We start from the raw sequence: 18,233 nt of genomic DNA, 5'->3' as shown, positions 1-18,233 counted from the left end.
AGAGGCCATAGGAGGTTCTCGGGAGCAGCAGAGACGCTGATGGAGGAAAGGCCACCGCTAACTCACGGCCACCCATGAAGGGACTGTCACACCCACAGCTGCTCTGTTTGCGGTGTTCCCACACACAACGTGTGTACACGGCACGGGCCCCGCGGCTCCTCCACGGCACGTGGTGCACCAGCCTCTCCAGGAATCCCCTCCCCATCTGGTGTGTCCCTTTGCAATAGCCACATAAATGGTGAGAAGGTGCAGCTCGGCTTTCAGTCTCCAGAGTGGAGACGCAGACACCTCACACCCGGGGCCCGTCCAGGGGCCTGACTCCTGCTTCTTCCCGGTGCTCCCTCCCATCACGCCACTTCTGCGGCCAGCCCCTCCCCAGAGCCCAGGCCTGCACCTGGTCAGGAGCACAGCAGAGGCAGCACAGCCAGGCACCCTGGTCTGCTCTGAAGAACAGAGACAGCTTCCAGAGAATCAGACAAAGCCATTCCTTGGCGAGCCCACTGGCTTTGGAAACCCGACACCCCTGTCCTATCAGCAATGCTGCGGTAGGAAATCTGGGACCCCAGATCCTGGCTAAATTCAAGCCTCTGCCACTTAGAGATTTTGAAAATGTGCTTCCCCAGGAGACAAGAATTAGACTCTATTACCTATTAAAACACGTAGCACTTCGCCGGATGCATGATAAGCTTTCTGTAAATTACAGCAATGGTTCTATTTAATACCAGACCTCATCAGCTCAACGGTGAAGTAGATGCGCTTCTTTACGTGGTGAGAACAGAAGCATGGGTGAACACTGGGCCAGTGTGTGTTCTCAACCAGCTCGGGGGTCATGTGCTTGCACTTGTGACTATTTCCTGTACTCACACAAATGTCGCCTCCCGACTCTTTAACCACAGTTTGGATACTGAAAGCTAAGAATTGCACATGATTGAAATGAAAACTCCTCTTCACCATTAGAAAAGTCGAATCAATTCAGTTATGCACACTTTTGGGTAGATGAATTTTTTTAAAAAAGATTGTATTTATTTATTCATGAGAGACACAGAGATAGAGGCAGAGACACAGGCAGAGGGAGAAGCAGGCTCCATCCAGGGAGCCTGATGCGGGACTCGATCCCAGGACTGTGCACGGGATCATGCCCTGAGCCAAAGGCAGGCACTTAACCACTGAGCCACCCAGGCATCCCAATATTTTTTAAATACTATACTTCTACAGTCCACATTTAAAAGAAGGTACTGGATGTATTTTCATACTTTAAATCTCTGCAAATAACTAAGATTTTATCACTTAAGTATCTAGTGGGTATTCTCGATGTCTTTGCAATCCTACATTTGAAAAACAGAATAAAAAGGAAACTGGGGTAACAAATACTTTAAAACTTAGGAACGAAGAAAGAAAACATAATGGGTATGACTTTTCCCGAGGGAGTGCAATTTACCATGATTTAAAGCAGAATCAAAAGATAATTATCTTCTGGCACTAATTTTAATATGTGCAATAAAACAGAAATTATCGGCTCTGAAGAAAGCAGAAGAATGTTTCCACCAAGGGGGTCCCATAAAACTGCGGAACATCCTGGGCATCACGGACATCCCCAGGATATAAAACAGAGCTGTTTTTAAGAGCTCAGGGAGGAAGAAACATTTTTCTCCTGAGCAGGAGGAGGACACGGCCCCACGTCTCCGCCAGTGCACATGCACAACTGGAAAAGACCAGTGAGACCAGAGGCTTCTCAGGGCCGGGCCAGCCTGGCCCCAGGCTGCTCTCCCTGGGATCCTCGAAGGGCCATCTCCTCTACCTGGCATTCAGCTGTCAGAAGAGCCACAGGCAGAGAGAGGAGACACACTGAGTTGCCAACTTCAGATGTGAAGCAGCGACAGGACGCCAACCCTCCCTCCGAGCTGCTGGGAGAACCTGCTGGCACCCCGACGGCCACCACCTATGGCCATGGCCACTCAGATCAACCCCCAGGGTTAGACAGCGCCCTGGGTCAGCACCCCACCCTGCAGTCAGCAGGGGCGTCCCACAGGGGGCAAGCGGGGTGCTGTGACCCAGGCCAGGGAAAGCCGTGTGTGGCGGAGCGGGGAGCTCAGCCATCCAGGACCCACATGATGCTCAGGGCTCCAGGAGCTGGGCTGCTCCCATGCTCAAGGCCGTGGAGTCTCCCACAGACAGAGAAGTCACACGGCGCTCCTCAATCCACCAGCAGCCCCAGGTCGTTAAAGGTGGTGGCCGGAGAGGTCAGCGTGTGAGCCACAACACAGAGAAAACACTGCTTCCCTTCCCCCAGAGCAGGGCAGTGGGCACAGCCCTGATTCTGGACCCACACCCTCCAACAGACACCCCCTCAGGGCGTGACCCACCTGAGTCCTACGTGGCTCGCAGGTACCGTGTCTCACACCAGGGACAAGTCATGTCCACACGGGGGACAGGCTTCACTGGAACAGGGGCCCTGGCAAACGGCCGCAGGGTTCCCTCGGTCGTCCCCGACTGCCCCCCGCGCCCCTGCGCCCACCCTTGACATCTGGGGCTCCCCGGATGAGCCCATTGAACTTTGGGGGGCAGCCTGCTTCACTAGGTGTCACTGATTTATTTTTTTTTATTTTTTATTTTTTTTTTGGTGTCACTGATTTAAACGTTCATCTACAAAATGCCGTCTCAGGAATATCTAGCGCGAGGCCAGGCAGCTGGCCTCCACGTCGGTCAGATGAGGTCCTCCTGCATTCCCACAGAAGCTTGCTGGGCCCGGGGGATTGGGAGGTTTGGGGCTGGGCTCTGTGGTCAGGCCCTGGTCACAGGGGCAGGCCCGGGGGTCGCATGGAGGCAGCTGGTGGGGCCTCCATCGGCAGGAATTCTGTCCTGAGACGCTGGCATGATGGGCCCCCAGGGACCTCACCTCCTTGTGCGCCACAGAGGGGATCCGGGCAGTCGTGGCAGGGGAGTGCGAGCTTTCAGGCCCATGCATCCTCCTGGCAGCCCCCAGCTCAGGAACGCTGGACGGGACGACCCTGGTGGGTACAGAGCCCGGGCTGTTCCTGATGCGTTTAACTGTTCCCGGCGCATGATTCTTTTCTCTTCACCTGGGAGAACCATTAGCCCCTTGGTCTCACGTCCCCCTGGCCATGATTACAAGTCCCCTGGAGGCGGGACCGTCACCAAGGCAGGAGATGCCAGAGGTCTGAAGGCAGAGGCTTTGCAGGCAGTGCAGAGGGCAGGAGCTGGGCAGGAGGGCTGGCGCCGGGCCGAGCCTGCGTCCTCATCGCGGTGCACACAGCTCCCTGCACCAAGCCCCCTCTGCTCTCCTCGGGCCTCGGCATTTGCTTGGCTCCCACTGACCATGCAGAAAACACGTCCAGGGGAGACGCTGCTCAAGTCCAGCCAAGAGGCTGACTCAGGGCAGAGGCCCCGCTGGGCTGACACCAGAACCCAGCTGTGGGCCCTGATGACAGGACGCAGAAGAGAAGCAGGCATTATGGTCTCCCAGCTGACAGGACACCATCGGGGTGACCGGCTGCACCCCAGCTCACAGCTACGGTGCAGGTGCAGACAGCTCGGCAGCCTGAGCACACAGAGCTCACCGGCCAGCAGAACCAGATTGCTCCAGGACAGCCTGTGCTCCGGGGTCCTCCAGGGTCCTGGCTCCTACTCTGATCCTCAGGGACAGGAGGGGGCGTCCTCTCTCCCCGAGGCTTGGTGAGTGCAACCTGCACCCCGGACTGGGGCCCCCAGACTCCCCCAGACCCTGCCCTCCTCCCAGAGGCTGACGGCTAGGGCCCAGCGGGATGCTGTCTGCCCTCTGCCATGTAGCTGCACATTCAGGGGGTCCTCCCCTCATCTCAGCTCCCAGACACTCTGCGTGACCATACTCTGGCATCTCTGGGCCCCTAACACTCCAGAAACAGATGCCACTTCACTGCCTATAGATGCCCTTGGCCCCCTGCGTGTCTTGCCAGCCTCACATCCCCCTCACCTCTTTCTGCTTCACTGGGAAACTCTGGGTGCAGACCCGGGCATCATCAGGCCCGCAGCGATGCCTGGGTGGCTCCTGTTGGAAGAGGGACGCTCCAGAGCGATGTCAGGATCTACAGCACCCAGGGCAGAGGATACAACCCTCTTGGTTTTCAGTTAAAAACCACCTGCCACCCCTAAGCAGCCCCTCCTGGGGAGAGGGTGATGAGCATCCCCAGGTGACAGGCCTTCCTTGAGTCCAGGCCAGGACCCCAGACCCGCTGGCCTGTCCTGAGGGCCAAGCAGGATGGGCAGGAAGGCACATGAGGGACTCCACACACGGCAAGTCAGGACATGCCGCTTCCCCGCTGCTGTCATTGCTGCTCACAGGACGGAAGGACCTGCCCGTGGCCTTCAGAGGATGTTTGCTGACTCTCCCCAAACCTCCAGTACGTCACATTCATTCCATCCGGGAGTCAGAAGGGCATCGCTCAGATGTCACGGAGCCAAATATGACATCGGGAGGAAGGTGGTCATGGTCGTTCACTCCTAGCTCAATCATAGCCACTGTCGGAGCTGATAGAGAGGAGCCTTTGATGGCACGCCACTTCTTCTTGGCATGAAAATCTTAATTATGTCGGTAAAATATTTTCAGAAAAAGAGCTGAAGTAAATATCTAAAATTAAAGTGAGAAAGACAGTCTATGCAGGCTGAAAGAGGATGGTGACAGTCACCCGTGTCCCCCAGACCATGTCTGTACTGAAAGGGGTCCCGTGTGTGCATGTGCGGCTCCCACAGCCAGGCTGCGGGCTGCTGAAGACAACCGGGCCTCGTTACCCAGGCTGTTCCACTTTCCGCAGTCCGGGTGTCGGAGGCTAACAGGCAGGTCCGTGAATCTGCTCAGATGCAAAGGAAGTTTCGAATTATTGTTAAGAATTACAAGGATCCCAGACCCGCAACTCAACAAGACAGAAGAGCCATCATGAGTCAATCACGTGGTAAGATCAGGAGGTCCGGGAGGCAGAGGTGGCCCTGGGCGGGCAGCCCCGCGTGTCCCTAGAGGTGTGAGGACGGAGGGGACCAGAAGCACGGTGTCCAAGGCAAGTCAGAATCCTGAGGTGCAGCCATGGCCAGGATGGACCCCCTTGTCTCCCAGTCCATGCATCAGTACAGACCTGGGCTCACCTCAGCCTCATGGGGCTGTCATCCTCTCGTCACAGCTTGCAGATTACCAGAATGTTCCAAGTGAAGACATCAATGTCCACGTAACGTGGCTTCCTCTTAATGAACAGCATATTTAAGAACATACCTATCCATCTGTGCTGCCCTGAAGTCTGTTTCCTCGATTGTTGCGTGAATGGGTTGAAAGAGGTAGCCTCTGCGGCTTCCTCAGTTGTGAGATTCCATAATTCCACTAACGCCTCCCCACTGTGCAAGGAGATCCCAAAGCTCAGCTGCCCCATGAAACGTGCTCCAAAAGCTGAAGAAATCAGAGCAATGACACAAGTCTCTCCATTTCCCTGAGATTCAGAATTCTGTTTTTCCTTTGCTTTGATTTGTAAAAGGAGGGACTGGGCTTTGGGCACCGACAGGCCCAGCTCAAAGCCGCATGATTTGCAGCATCCAAATCGCCCCAGTTACTCTCTTCCTGGAATTTCGATTCTGTCCTCATCCATGCCCCATATTGCAAACAACAGCATTCCCTAGTGTGAGAGCGTTCCTTGTTCAGAAGCCTTCTCTTTCTCCTTTTACATTCCACAAATGCATTGTACATAATTCAAAAACCATGTGTCACAAAACCTCCTCTCTGGTAAAATTTCAAGATCAACTTTTATATCTCGTTCAATAGAAATAAAACAACATAATAAATGATTTGGGAAAGTAGTTGACACTCTCAATTTTATATTGAGAGGGAAGATTAACTAATACATTCTTAATTAAAACAGAATTTTAGTTTTATTCATTAATGTATAAGGATTCACCTAACAGGAGCGATGCTCTTCTTGCTAATGAGGTAACTCTGGGAAATAGGGTGACAAGATTGAACAAAACTAACTCCCCATTTCTAAAGTTCATAAGAGAAGTGTGCACATTAATATCTTTATGCAAAGATTTTTTTATGCAAATATCTTTATGCAAATTTCAATTAATAAAAGTACAGCAGTCAAGCTGTACTTAATTCTCTTTTCTAGTTATTTATCTGTTTGCTTTATTGTTGTTGTTTGCTTCATTTATCTTGTTTCAGGGAAAAAAGTAATGTTACCTCAGAGAGCCAATGAAACGTAGGATGGCACAACTCTTTACTAATTTAATAAGTACTTACTGAGTCCCTACAATGTGTGAATTATCATAGACAGCAGTGCTATATTTTCCTTTGCAGGAATGGTTCCTGCAATGAACTCCTCACTGAATCCCCCCACACATCCTGACTGCAGGCACACGGCACACACATTACGCACGGCAGTCATTGTCTATGTATCTAGTAGCATCAGTAATCTTACATTATTTTAGCACAAACTCACAAGGCAAAACTAGAGGGACTTTTAATTGATAAAGAAATGTCAGAGCAAGAGAAAAATGCATTCCCAGTCTGGCCTCTTGCATTAAAGAACATGAAAAAGTAAAAAAAGACAGCAATTTTTTAAAAAAAAAATACAGAATAGTAAATCACAAATTATTTGTGCTTTGTTAAACAAATATGCCTATTTCTACAAAAGAAGATCATTAGTAAAAGGATCTTTTAAAAATAAAAATTAGGGGCACCTGAGTGGCTCAGTGAGTTAAGCATCTTGACTCTTACTTTTGGCTCAGGTCATGCTCTCCAGGGTCCTGGGATGGAGCCCTGCATGTGGCTCCATGCTGGACGTGGAGTCTGCTTGAGATTCTCACTCCCTCTTTCTCTGTCCTGCCCTACTCACTCTTAAAATTTAAAAATTTAAACATTAAATTAAAATAATTAAAATCAAATACAAATTAAGCTCATTTTATATTTGAAATTTCAATGACAACAGTAGTTGTTATGCAAACCTTATGGTTGTTTGATGTTCCATTGTTACACATAATCAATTAAATATTATTCTACTACTGTAAAATACCAATTTGATCTTTCTTCAGATCCTCAAGAGAGAATTCAGTAATTTCCTGTTCCATGTCCATAAATCAACTGAATGTCGTTTTTGTGTTCTGCTCATTTAGGCTGATTTAAATCAAATCCTAGTATAGGGTGCGTTAGGTAAACTGGTGTTTCCTGAAAAGCATTTTCAGTCCCACTGAATGGTGGAAGCCATCCCTGTTGCTGTAGGTTACGTAGACTATCAGGTCACAGAAGGCCTGAAAATCTGGTAACAGTCCATAATGAGAGAAACACAGAAATGCACTTATTCTATGAGCTTACACGCAACTCCATCAAGACCTGAATTCATTTCCTCTGACAAGTCAAACTGCTTTATAGAAACATACACCTTTCCAAGGATATTGTTCAGAATAATTATACATGTTCCCCAAGTGAAGCTTAGGTCTGGCCCCATTGCTTCCCCCATGAGAAGCTTTCAAGGCCCACTGAAAACACCACACTGAGTTCATTTCCCACATACTAATCATATGCTACACAGGCAGAGCTAATGAGGTAACTCTGGGAAATAGGGTGACAAGATTGAACAAAACTAACTCCCCATTTCTAAAGTTCATAAGAGAAGTGTGCACATTAATATCTTTATGCAAAAGGAAAACCTTTTTCCAGCCATTTCTGAGAAAAAAAATTTCAAATTCTATAAATATGTTTTAGATTTCCCTGCCATAAGTACACATGTATCCGATAGTCAGACCTCTAGATTTTTCACTTTCTCATCTCAGCCCGCTGAGAGCTGCAGCCAGGAAGGATGAGGGTCACGTCCTGGGCTGTAACAGTGTGAGCTGAGCATGAAGATATGAGGCTGGAGGCTATGATGGGGATATCCCGGGCAGAAACCACACAAGAAGGACCCATTAGATCTGCTCCATCCCAACCCTCTGACTGTGCCTTCATGACTCCCTCCTCATGTTGGGTTGTGTATCTATGACCATTCCTACAACAGAGATTCTGTCCTGGGGCTTCTAGGGGGCTGCAAAATAGCAGGACTCTGGGATTTCCTTCAGAAGTCCTTGATGGGGTATACATCAGGGCGCAGGTATGGGAAAGAACCAAACTATTCTTAGTATCCTGAACTTTTTGTCTTTTGGGTATTTTTGTTTGTTTGTTTGTTTGTTTGTTTGTTTGTTTGTTTGTTTTAGACATGGGCATTCAAACACATTTGAGAGGAATACATGTAACCACAGGTAGCAGAGCTGTGATTCTAAGACTGCTTTGTGAACCTTTATGATGTTTTCACCAGACGCCAATCACAGCACATTCGCAGTATTACTGAGTCTGTGGTCCCTCAGCAGCTGAATACTTTAAACCTGGAAGGACACGTTCTTTCAGTAAGTATTCATTTGAAAAAATCATTTGAAAAGGCCAGAGGAAGCAAATATGCAATCAGCTAAGCACAAAGATCACAGAACAAGTCCCCTTTCACGAAACCAGCAAAAGTCGTGAACCCTATAGGAGGCAACCCTTCACCTCTCCAAATGTCAAAACAGTCAGCTTTAACATGTAAAAGGCTGTCAAACAGTCTTTTGTAGCAAAGGCAATTCACATAGTTTTGAGGATTTTGAACTAAATCAGCCAAGTGTTTGGACATCTCTGAAATTAGGTCAAAAACAAATACTTGTTATCAAGTACTTCTATTCTTATACCTGAAGCTAAAGTTTGCTTGACATTTTCAGAGAACCCTTTTAAAGAACTTAGAAAATTTAATAAAAACAGCAAAATCCCAACTACATTTTGGTAGTTAAGTCGCAAGAATTATTTGCATGATGCATCGAAAACTGAGGAAAAAGATGGACTACACATGCTTAACTTCCAGAAAACAAAACCACTTCCTACATCTACCAAAGCTCTCTTCACAAAGTAGTAACATTGAGCCCCTTTTTACCTGAATTCTTATTGGTTTTGTTCTGCCGACTTTTAACTTGTTCGGTCCAAAGCGTGGGGTAACGTGATGCAATATCTAATAAGCCAAAACAAAATCAGAATTATTTTTGATGCATCATGAAAGCACAGTCTCTCAACTCAAGATCTCAGTAGGCAGCCTGAAAGCCAAAAAGTCAGTGTGCTAAATAAATACATACTGCGCGTTTTTAAAGAAATCATTACAGTGATCAAGTATGTGAGATAAAAGGAAAGAATAATTATATTTTTTAAAGTTTAGCATATGCTTTTTTTCTTTCTTTCTTCAGTGTAGATAAAAGTTATATGGGTCCAGACACTCTCCACTTAAAGCAAGACAGATGCACACCCCCGTGCGGGAAGGATGAGTATTCATGTAACACATGAGGTTTTGTTCAGGACAGATTCAGTACAAACTACAAGATGTAAGATATAATTTTGCATCAGACATTTCAGGAACACCTTCTTTTCGGCAATACCACTAAAGAAGCCACTGAGCACCAGCCCTGTCAGTCCCACAGCAGCCCAAGAGCACGGGAAAGGCTGCCTGCGCCTGAGCCGCCCTCCGCCACGACGGCCTGTGACCTCAGGCCAGTTATGTCAGCGGAGTGTCTGTGAAGGGGCATCTGAGGACCAGTGAGCTAACGACACTGGTAGCACCTAGCACGGTGCAGATGTGAGCTATTCCTACTACTGTTGTCTGCAACGCGCCATGTAACTCTATCTTTCCATCTTTGATTTACTTATCATGTGCATTCCTTACACTTTATCTTCAAACCTTCATTCCTTTTGACCTGAGAATCTGTGACACTTTGGCAAACACCTAAGACAATTCATTGAGGGCTAAGAATAGGCAATCCATCCTGGCCATGACTACAAAATTCAAAAACCCTCAGGAACATCTGCATGCATGTGACCTTCCAAGGCCTGTCTCATGTACCACGTTGTGGTGACACATGACGTGAAAGACATGATCTCTGAACAAGGAACAGGACATACATGTTTATATCCTTTTAAAATAAATATTTTACGTTACCCAAATTATTACATTTCAACTCATAAATTTTTATCTGAAAAGAAAGACCTTGGGTTGTGCTACATGAAAGCACCATGGTGACATCCACATGCCTTGCTCAAAGCCATTAGCAAAGACAGCAGGAGCCCCATAATGTTGGAAGTGGTCAGACCCGACTTCCAGCAGTGAGACTGGCCAGCACTCCCAGGCCCATGACCGCCCCTGGTGCATGTCCACCACCCTCCCCCAGCCAGAGACCGTCCTATCCTAGGCTCACCTTCTTCGTCTCCTTGAGGTTGGGTCTCCAGCGCTGGAGCTGACGCATCATCTGAATTCAGAACGGAAAAGATTTGCAAGGAGACTACAATTATGAGAGTAAGTTCAGTAAGTGTGCATACAGGATGGAAGCTGAGGGCTTGCATATACCCCACACATCACCCAAAACCACCACCCCAGGGGCACCCATGAGTGGGGCCGGTCAGGGGCTCCCCTGAAACCACACAGGGCACCTGGTCAGCTGCCACTGGACAGTGTCGGCAGCCTGGAAACAGGGCCCCTGAGGGAAGTGCTGGGTGGGCTGCCAGTCCCTGGGAGTCAGAGCAGCTCAGGACAGGGGAGGAAGAGACAGAAATAATATAAGCCAGGGGACACAGCAGTGGGAAAGGGGACTCACATCAACAGAGTCAGCGAATTGGGGTGACCAAAGACAGAGACGGCTGGGGTGGACTGGGGGAAGCTGGATATGCTTGCTCTGCCCCCACCACCGTTTTCCCGAGTACAAGGCAGGGATCAAAGAATTGTACACTGAGTTGCTGCCCTATGCACCCCTGACCATCAGCCTCTCCATCACCCCTGCAGGAGCTGGGGTAAGGGCTCATGGAGGGACCAGAGTCCACGTCACAGAGCGGGGGAACGGTGTGCATTAGAGAACCGCTCTACATCATTTCTTTGAGGCAGATATTCCAGGGGATAGTCTTTATTAGTAGAAAAACAGACTGTGGGGTCCCCAGTAAAGCATAAGGTTCTAGAGGGTTCCGAGACATGGTAAATGAGCTGCTGGAAGTCTGCTCTGAGTAAGTGGGGCCCCTGCAGGGGAGCAGTCCAAGGCATTTGGCGGGGCCCTCAAGAGCCAGCCTGGTGCCTTTCACTCAAGCTTTCTCATGTGATTTTGTTATATAATAATTTCAGGATTAAAATACAATAAACAGTGGGAGAGATAAGGACTGGCCACAAGGCTTATCTGTGATTCATGACTTTCCCAGATGTCTGAGGAATAAAAATGAAGTTTCTCATAAATTCTTTCTGGGGGAAAACCGAAAAGCTTTTTTAAAAACCTTAACATGTAACAATCTTTGGGGAAAATAAAAAGCGTGCTCTCTGTCAGAACACTCAGAATGTCATGTTGCCTATTTGAGAAACCCAAGTTCTAACACTGAGAGTAACTGGAAACCCATCAAACATCTTGTAACCTCCTTCCAGAAACAAAACTTAAATGGGGGTCATATCTATAGTGCACTTAACATGTTTAGAAGTCCTTTGAAATGGCACCAATCAAGTACATTATTAGTGTTGTACATTTTTACTGAGGCCAAGGCAGGTGACCACTATGGGACCATCAGCTTATTCCCCAAATCAGTGGGTCCCAGCCAGCCTGAAAACTCAGCCCAGCTCACCCGCGGCAGGTGAGGCTCAGGGCACCATGGGAAGGACGATGGTGAGGGAGCTGCTGCAGGCCTCCCTCCAACCCCACCCCCAACTCCAACACCAGGGGCCCTTGTGTTTCCCCGCCCTCCCTCGCCATCAGCATGACCCACTCCACCACCACCCATGCTCTGGGTCCCTGTGTCGTTCTGTCTCAACGTAACAAATGCATCAGTGTCTACTGATATCAGACTTGAGAAAATGAATCAAACCGTGGAGAGCTGTGTGCTTTCTGTTTTTCCCTACAAGACTTTGCAAGGCCTCATTTTGATCCACAAGCCAGCTGTGTGGCTTAATTTCAGGTATTTTCTCTGTTGTGCGCATGTCTGTAGATCAAGAGCCTTCAGCAGAAGGAATATATTCCTGCCTTAATTTCTGTGCCCACATACCAATTCCCTAGGGATTTTTTTTTTTTTTAACTTTTACAGCAGGTTGAGCATGTGCTACGAGGCCTTGCATCAGGAAACCACATCTGAAGCAGTATTTCCTTTGTCACCTCTACCCCTTGAGCATCTGATGGATGTTTGTCACATGAATATTGTCCCTTCTTCCTCTCTAGAAAATACTGACATGTCCCCCCTGGGACCTTACAGACCCAAATCCAAGCTGTTCATCTAACATTCTTTTGCAAATGTAAATGTTCTCTCTGGCCTGCATTCTGACTCTACCTGCCACCATCTTTCCCCTAAAAAATGTGCTACTTTCCCCAATTATCAGGTTGTTCTGTCCTACATCATACCCATCCCTACACCCACACCCTTCCATGCTCACCCACTGCCTCTCCTTTCATGAGACTGCTCTACCCATGCTCCCACCAAACCCTCCTAGGGCACTGTCCTCACAGGCTGACACTGTCTCGTGTGCCAGGTGCATGTCACTTGTATTTATCTTCATAACACACAGGCACTCTACCACCTTCCCAGGGCAGAGACAGTCCCCACCATAACCTCAATACATGCTTAAAGAAATGGACTTGAGTGAAACTCAGGTCTACTTGGCTTTGTATCACTTTTCTTTATTATTGGGTCATATACTACAACTTACATCAGAAAAAAAAAAAAAAAGAGTTGCCTAAAATTTTGGTACTAAATCACTATCTTCATTTGTCTTGAAAATGACTTCGGGGGATCCCTGGGTGGCTCAGTGATTTGGCGCCTGCCTTTGGCCCAGGGCGCAATCCTGGAGTCCTGGGATCGAGTCCCGCATCGGGCTCCCGACATGGAGCCTGCTTCTCCCTCTGCCTGTGTGTCTCTGCCTCTGCCTCTGCCTCTCTCTCTCTCTCTTTCTGTGTCTATCATGAATAAATAAATAAATAAATCTAAAAAAAAAAAAAGAAAATGACTTCTGACTTTAAAGGCCAATGTAGAAAAAAAATAGAAAAATAAATAAATAAAGGTCAACGTAGGATAAAGGCAGAACACACATCACTGGGTCTACAGGATGATGGCTGCGGGAAGCGCAAAGAGTAAAGGTGGGACTCATGAAAGGTCATGGTGGGCACACCATAGCCTGCGTAAGATGAACCAGGTGCTATGGAGTGGTTCCAAAAACAAATGACTAGCTGCTCTACCTCATTCATGTTGGCCCCAGTCCCAGAGGATGTGACTGTCCTAGGTGGGAAGCGTACCTTCCTCTTTCTCATAAGGAAGCACTGAGATGTCTTTCTCAGCTACTGAGAAAGCTAATGTCTTACATTCTGAGCTAAACGTAAATGACTCAATGACTGCCATGCTTCAGATCTATGTGTGGAACCCAACACCAATCTGGAGCCCTCCCCACAGGTACAGACTCCAGGAAGCACCTGCCAGCATCTACAGGTGGTCCCAGCACAAGTCATGCCGGAGAGGCCCTTAGGTGGGCATGTGGGGGTTATACACCCAGCACTTGCAGGTCCCTGGCAACCCTAAGGGGTGAATGCATGTGTGTTGAACGAATAAGTGACTAATTGTGTCAGCTCTCCCTAACATGGAGTCCACACTTAAATTTTAACTTCAGGCATGGATCAAATTAGCTGTTATATATTATCATCAGGGAAATTTAAGATAGTTACCTGTTTTTCCTGTGCCTTCTCGTTGGGGTAGCTTTTCATTTATGGAACCTAAAAGGGAAAATAAGGAATAAATTATTTGGGGCTCTCGAATGGTCATCAGTAGTTGTTATGCAAATATCAGGTTCCATTTGGATTAGTTTACAGTGCTTTTCTAGTTAAATTACTCAAGGCATCTGGGACCCTGAGGTGGCTTGTATCTGTAGACACAAGCCCTCAACTAGTAAACCAAGGTAGGTTCCCACTCGTGCTGCTAACTAGCTGGCCATGTACACGAGGACATATACTCTTCAGTGTGCAATATGTCATAGTTTCTTCACTCGAAAAGTGTCCTAATTCCTTTAACATGCATTGCCATGTTGAGGCAGCAGAATGAATTAGAGTTAAAAAGGAAACATTTTTTTAAAAAATAAAAAGTCATGCAACCAAAGATAAATAAAATCCTGGTTTCAGTTGGATTTTGCTCTATAGGAAAGAAAATTGAGGAGCTTTCTGTAGAAGAATGCAGGAAACAAGCTCAGGCTGTCGGAGTGATTCATGAGAGTGTCTGTAATATTTATGTTACACTGAGAGGTTTGCATCACAGATGTGAGGTGTGGCTCTCTCTTCCCCATTAGCTCAAAACTCAACAGGCATAACTGTTTTTCTCACTTTATCACACCTACTCGGAAGAACAAAAACAGAAAATTCTGTTCAGCATGACTTCGGAGTTTACCTGCCGATTGTGTTCAGAATCGTCGATGCAGGATTCATCTAGAATTACCACAGTCTCACGCTGGCTTGCACTCCTCCGTGAAAACATCTCATGACACAGAACGTGAAACCCATTACTTGTTTGACAATTTGGAATGTGACTTTGAAATACAAACCATCATTTATGCTGAAGATATAAACTTTATGACATTTAATAATATTTTTCCTGTTTCTTAGAATATAGCAGCAATACAGTTGCAGTTCATCACAGGAAAAGATGTCACAGGACAGAGAGTTAACACGACCATGCAGAGACTATTCATTTTATCGAAATATCGGCGGAAATCACATGAAGGGGATGGGTCCTCACACCCTTTGCCAAAACTAAGTGAGCAGGTTTACTTCGGGGAACAGAATGCACACACAATAGACATGCATCTAGCAGCGCCAACTTCAGGAAAGCTCAGAGGGTCCACAGTGGTTTCCAGCTCAGGTGGAAACACACCCGATCCTCCTGCCCTGAGTCTAAGAAACAAGTGGGCGACGTGCATTTGGAAATTTCACGTGCCAGTGAACAGAAAGGACCACGGTGAACCTAACTCTCCATGTGACATCAGAGGGGTGCTCCCTGAAGCTGGCCTCTGGCTCTTTCCCTGCTGCTGCTCCTGCCACTAGGGGAACGGCTTCTAGGCTTCAAAACCCAGGATTCTACTTCTGCTGAGAACCCCCTGGGGCATGAAAGGGACCCCACTGTGTAGCCTTCTCCTAAAGCTTTTGAGGCCCTACTTGGCCTGCTTCTCCCTTCATGCCTCTCTACACAAAACCAGATTTCTTAAAGAGCTTAAACGTCTTTAGTCATCAGCTTACTGTTATCATGTGTTTCTGCAATGAGTCAAAAAATGTTTTCTACTTGTGACTGGAAATGATAATATTTCAGTAATATTTCTCAATATGACTATTCATATTCTAATATTCTAAGCTAAATGTAAATGTCATGCATAGTAATTCCACGCCCCACATGAGAGCCTCTTTGCTGGATTAAGGTAGTATTGTGACATCTAAGGATTGAGGACCACAAGCTGTGGATTTGCACTCTGAGAGGCTGGGGCCCCAGGGGCATCGGGGGAGCATCTCCCTGCAACCCCGGGTGCACTTTCTCCCAGAACAACCCCCTCTTGGCTTGCTCACTGGCCCCCCTGAATTCATTTGGCATTTACTCAAACCAGTCGATACAAAATTATCCCATCTTGTTCTTAAATAGTAAGACGTGATTTTAGAGCAGAGTCAGGTGTCCTTGGTAACCTGCTCCCTGATTCAAGTGTTGCGCAACAGAAGACCCAGAGACACTGTTTATTTCATCTTTCAACTGCCTCTGGACAAAAAGCCTCCCCCAGATCTCACTTCCTTCCCTGCAGTGTCCTGTCCCCGGGAAATGGAAGAAGGCTGAACATCACTGTCCACACAGCAAAACCACTATGCCGACCAGAATCTGTGAACCCAAAACCAGAAGCAACTCTTACTTTTTTCCTACAGTTTTCTGGAGAAAAGCATTTGTTGAAGAATTCCCAAGAATTTGGGACAGGTGAGATTCTAGGATGTAGGTGCAGAAGAGGGCACCTGGGGGACAGTGAACAGCTCTGTGAGCCACGGGCTGGCCAGGTACACCTGCAAGACCTGATCACGGCTCATGGACATGAACACCGCTCCTCGGATTCCTTTTTCCAAGGACACAGGTGAATTCCCTCCATTGGTGAGATCTTATCCCATTTAAATGCTCTTTTAAAAGAGGTGGCAATTCGGGTATGCGTAACTGGTGGAGGAAACCACAGAAACAGAATGCGGGGAGAACTATACCCACAGTTTAAGGGAGAATAGCATGAGCTGTAGTTCTGAGCACCTGGTTCAAGTCCAGCTGCATGCAGGGATACCAGCTTTTTGCTGGAACAGCCTGGACCAGCCTGGACAGAGGGTGCCATGTCCTGCTGAGAGCTGGAGGTCCCAGCCAGCTCCTTCCCCAGCGCCAACTGCACCCTGGTGTGTGAGGCCTGGGCAGAAGGGAGAGGGTTAAGGAGGTCACCCAGGGCAGGCAAGCACATGTCTAACATGCAGAGTGGATGGCCCCCACAGGGCCCAGTTAAACAAGCCACTGTAAGTTATCCGTTTCTAGAAATCACATAGTTGAGTGCAGATTTACAAGATCGCATGGCTTTGTTTCAGAAAAAAGGAAAGAGTGAGAAAAAAAAAGACAGAAAAGGAATAGAAGGATTAGGGGCTCTGTTTCTCCTGTATTTTCTGGACATGTGTCTCTTTGCTGCAACTCTGAGTAACCCAGTAGACACTGTGCTCTCTGAAAGCAGAGGCCCAGAGAGCCTGCACCAAACAGTGGTCTCACCCCTCCAAACCCTTCCTTCCCCACCATGGTACAAACCAGTGGGCTTTTCTCAGGAGCTGGCTGGTTGTTTCTGCCCCTCATTCCCAGCCAGCATCACCATGAATGATCTCACAAATACCGCAAGGCAGAGCAGCTCAGCGGGGAAGACAGAAGCTGGGCTGGAGAACAAACTCACTACCTGCCAGCTCTGTGACCCTGTCAGGTGGCTTCATCTGCCCCAACCTCCATTCCCTCATCTGCAAAATGGGCAGTGTCAGGAGTATCTGCTCCCTGCCCGAATGACAACATGAGAGAAATCAACAGAAAAGAAGCACACAATGAACATTCACTTAAAATATCTCAGGTGTGAGATCCCTCAGTGATGGCTCAGTGGTTGAGCATCTGCCTTTGTCTCAGGTCATGATCCCGGGGTCCCAGGATTGAGTCCCACTCAGGGTCCCTGCATGAAGCCTGCTTCTCCCTCTGCCTGTGTCTCTGTCTCTGTCTCTCTCTCTCTTTCTCTGTGTCTCTCATGAATAAACAAAATCTTTAAAAAATATATTTTAAAAAATCTCAGGTGTTCTGTCACCTATCTGTTGCATATCCCACCTGTGGCCTCTGCCTTCACTCAGTATTTTATATGCAGAGGTGGAGACAAGGTCTGCACACAGCAGAAAGCAATGCTGTCTCCACTCAGAGCACATGGTCAGCCAGGGCCCCAATGAGCCTGAGTGATGTCAGCCTCTCTCCATGACCACTTCCACTCATTCATTTAACACATGCTCATTGTGTGCTAGACAAAGCACTAAAATGTTTCATTTACTTTGGGGAGATAAGCATAAAATGGAAATTAATGAAATAATTTATATTACATTTGTGCACGGCTAAGCTATAAGTTCTTACTGTGTGTTGGTCATTGTTCTAAGTACTTCACATGCATTAAGTCATTTAATGCTGACGACAACCCGAGAAAGTGCAACCATCATTATGCCCATTATACAGATGAGGAGACTGAGGTCTGGGAAGGTGCCTAACAGGCCTCAGCTTGCTTAGCCAGCCAGTGGCAGGGCCAGGATCCATGTCTGCACTGTTAGCCTTTGGGGGAGCTGAGCAGACAGGCAGGCCCCTGAAGAAGATGGAGGGGTGAACAGGCCCCCCAGCTAGAGGGGATAGCAGCATGAGTTGAGAGCAAGGCTGGCAGTGCAGTGGGGCATGGCATGTCCAAAGGAATATTCTACGAGAGTGCCCTGCAAGCTCCTTCTCCCCATTATTCTGTGCACATTCTCAGTTTATGAGGACATACCTCCCCGGGTGGGGACTTTCCTATCATCTTGGCCTCTGCAGAGTCTAGTGTGGTGCCTGTGCATGGAAGAGCCTGAATCAGAGTCAGGATGCCGGAGCGTGACCTGGGAAGGCTGGCAAAGCCTCTCAG

The 18,233-nt window shown here is 47.8% G+C and overlaps 1 protein-coding gene across 3 annotated transcripts in view; it reads right to left on the bottom strand.

The window, feature by feature from the left end:
• Positions 1–18,233, bottom strand: part of SMOC2 (SPARC related modular calcium binding 2) — a 158,354-nt gene that overhangs the window by 74,586 nt on the left and 65,535 nt on the right. For 2 of the 3 annotated variants that reach the window (XM_077900158.1, XM_077900161.1), the window contains exons 5-7: positions 13,741–13,788; positions 10,267–10,317; positions 8,961–9,035 (exon numbers count right to left, since the gene is read on the bottom strand). In XM_077900158.1, the coding sequence (XP_077756284.1) occupies positions 8,961–9,035; positions 10,267–10,317; positions 13,741–13,788 (174 nt within the window). Of the gene's footprint in view, positions 1–8,960; positions 9,036–10,266; positions 10,351–13,740; positions 13,789–18,233 lie in introns of all 3 variants that reach the window. The other variant, XM_077900155.1, reaches the window with a different exon arrangement.

The sequence above is a fragment of the Canis aureus genome, chromosome 1, assembly GCF_053574225.1.
Source record: "Canis aureus isolate CA01 chromosome 1, VMU_Caureus_v.1.0, whole genome shotgun sequence".
In the NCBI taxonomy this organism is placed as follows: domain Eukaryota; kingdom Metazoa; phylum Chordata; class Mammalia; order Carnivora; family Canidae; genus Canis; species Canis aureus.
Note: the sequence above shows the minus strand (reverse complement) of the source record. Positions and strands in the feature narration are given on the sequence as shown.